Below are 1563 nucleotides of genomic sequence, written 5' to 3' on the forward strand. Positions count from 1 at the left end.
AATTAAATAAAAAAGATATGGTGGTGATATTATCTATTTGTTTATACATTGTATAATCCTTCCACCCAACTCATCAAAAGAAAAAGCAAAATCCGAATCTTCTACCTTCAACAAGTACATATATAAGTTTGATCCAATGCATCCTTTCACCAATCCGTCTCTCTCTCTCTCTCTCTCTCTCTCTCTCTCTCTCTCTCTCTCTCTCATGGATACTGAAGCTAACACCCTTTCATCTTCTCTCACGTGCGAATTGAACATCATACGTGCAAAAAACATCGAATTCATACTGCCCGGCAGGATCTTCGTTAGATACTACCTCGTGGGCAAAGCTGGTGAAAGAATCCGTCTAAACAGCCGAGAAATCTCATCCACAGCTGATCCGTACTGGAATGAGCACATCTCATTGGAGTGTTGCGGTGCAGCAAACCCCATGAAGGATCTTAGCCAGCAGAGCGTAGTCTTCGAGCTTCGGTGGAGGAGCACAGCGCCTATCATTGGTAGAATTGTGGGGTCCAAGCTCTTGGGTAGGGCCGAGATCGCATGGAGAGATGTGTTGGGATCGACGGGTATGTCCATGGAGAAGTGGACTACTCTTGCCACACCGGGCACCATGGTTGTCGGTCTCAAGCCACCGGCTCTTCAGCTGGGGATGAAAGTAAGATTGTCAGAGAAGGTAGGACATGTGCATTCAAGAAGAACCGTTGGATCAAAGAGATGTAAGGAATATAGATGTGGGCATGATTCATGTAATGGCGTGGACAATGAGATTTTTGCCCTGGCTGCGGCGCTGGAGGTGATATAGGTGCATTTCTGTGTATGGGGCTTGCTAAGATGCATGCAGTGGCATACTAACCGGCGGTTTTAGTTAGGATTTTAGGAGGGCATTTGGAGACATTTGGGTTATTGGATTTGTTTGTTTTATCTTTTTTGAATGTAAGTACTACAAAATTAACTTCCTAATCATATTTCTTCTCGAATTTTGATTGATTTTGAGTTCTTCATCTCTTGGGGTTTTGTTTTTGTTTTTTGTTTTTTTGTTTTCCATGTGATTCCTTTTGAAGGGAAAGAAATTTCAGCACCAACCAAATTGTGTTTGAATACATGGATAGGGGTATCCATGGATTTTGTGATTTTGGGATGATAACTCCCTAGAGTTCTTTTCGTTGAAGAATGCAACATAGGAGCATGTATTGAAAGATGTGAGCTACAGCACATGTGCGAATAAGATACACGTGTACACGAATTGATGGGATTTTCCTCCTCAGTTCAGAGGAGAGATGGAGCAGCGGGTTGAAAAATCGGAGTAGTTCACCGTGCTGCTCGACCGGTCATGGGTGGCGCTCGACCAGTCGAGTGGGCTCAACTCTAAGTCCAACAACGAATTAAGGTATTTTCTCTGAAGTGCTCGACCAGTCGATGGAGGTGCTCGACCGGTTGAGTGGGCCGCTCGATCGGTCGAAGACTCGGCTCGACTAGTTGAACTTACGTAGATTTGAGTCCGGATCTTGTGAGGACTGTGGAAATCTGAGGCCTTTCGCAACAGGGTGCAGAAGAGAGTTTCAT

At 44.5% G+C, this 1563-nt stretch overlaps 1 protein-coding gene across 1 annotated transcript; it reads left to right on the forward strand.

Annotated features, from left to right (window-relative positions):
* Nucleotides 1-205: 205 nt before the first annotated feature.
* On the forward strand, nucleotides 206-802 carry LOC131242005 (uncharacterized). Its single transcript, XM_058240358.1, has one exon. The coding sequence runs from the start codon at nucleotides 206-208 to the stop codon at nucleotides 800-802; it is 597 nt and encodes a 198-aa protein (XP_058096341.1).
* The last annotated feature ends 761 nt before the right edge of the window (nucleotides 803-1563 follow it).

This window comes from Magnolia sinica, chromosome 4 (genome assembly GCF_029962835.1).
Source record: "Magnolia sinica isolate HGM2019 chromosome 4, MsV1, whole genome shotgun sequence".
NCBI classification, from domain to species: domain Eukaryota; kingdom Viridiplantae; phylum Streptophyta; class Magnoliopsida; order Magnoliales; family Magnoliaceae; genus Magnolia; species Magnolia sinica.

Coding starts and splice junctions, on each gene's coding strand:
- LOC131242005 (XM_058240358.1), top strand. CDS start 206: ATGGATACTGAAGCTAACACCCTTTCATCTTCTCTCACGTGCGAATTG.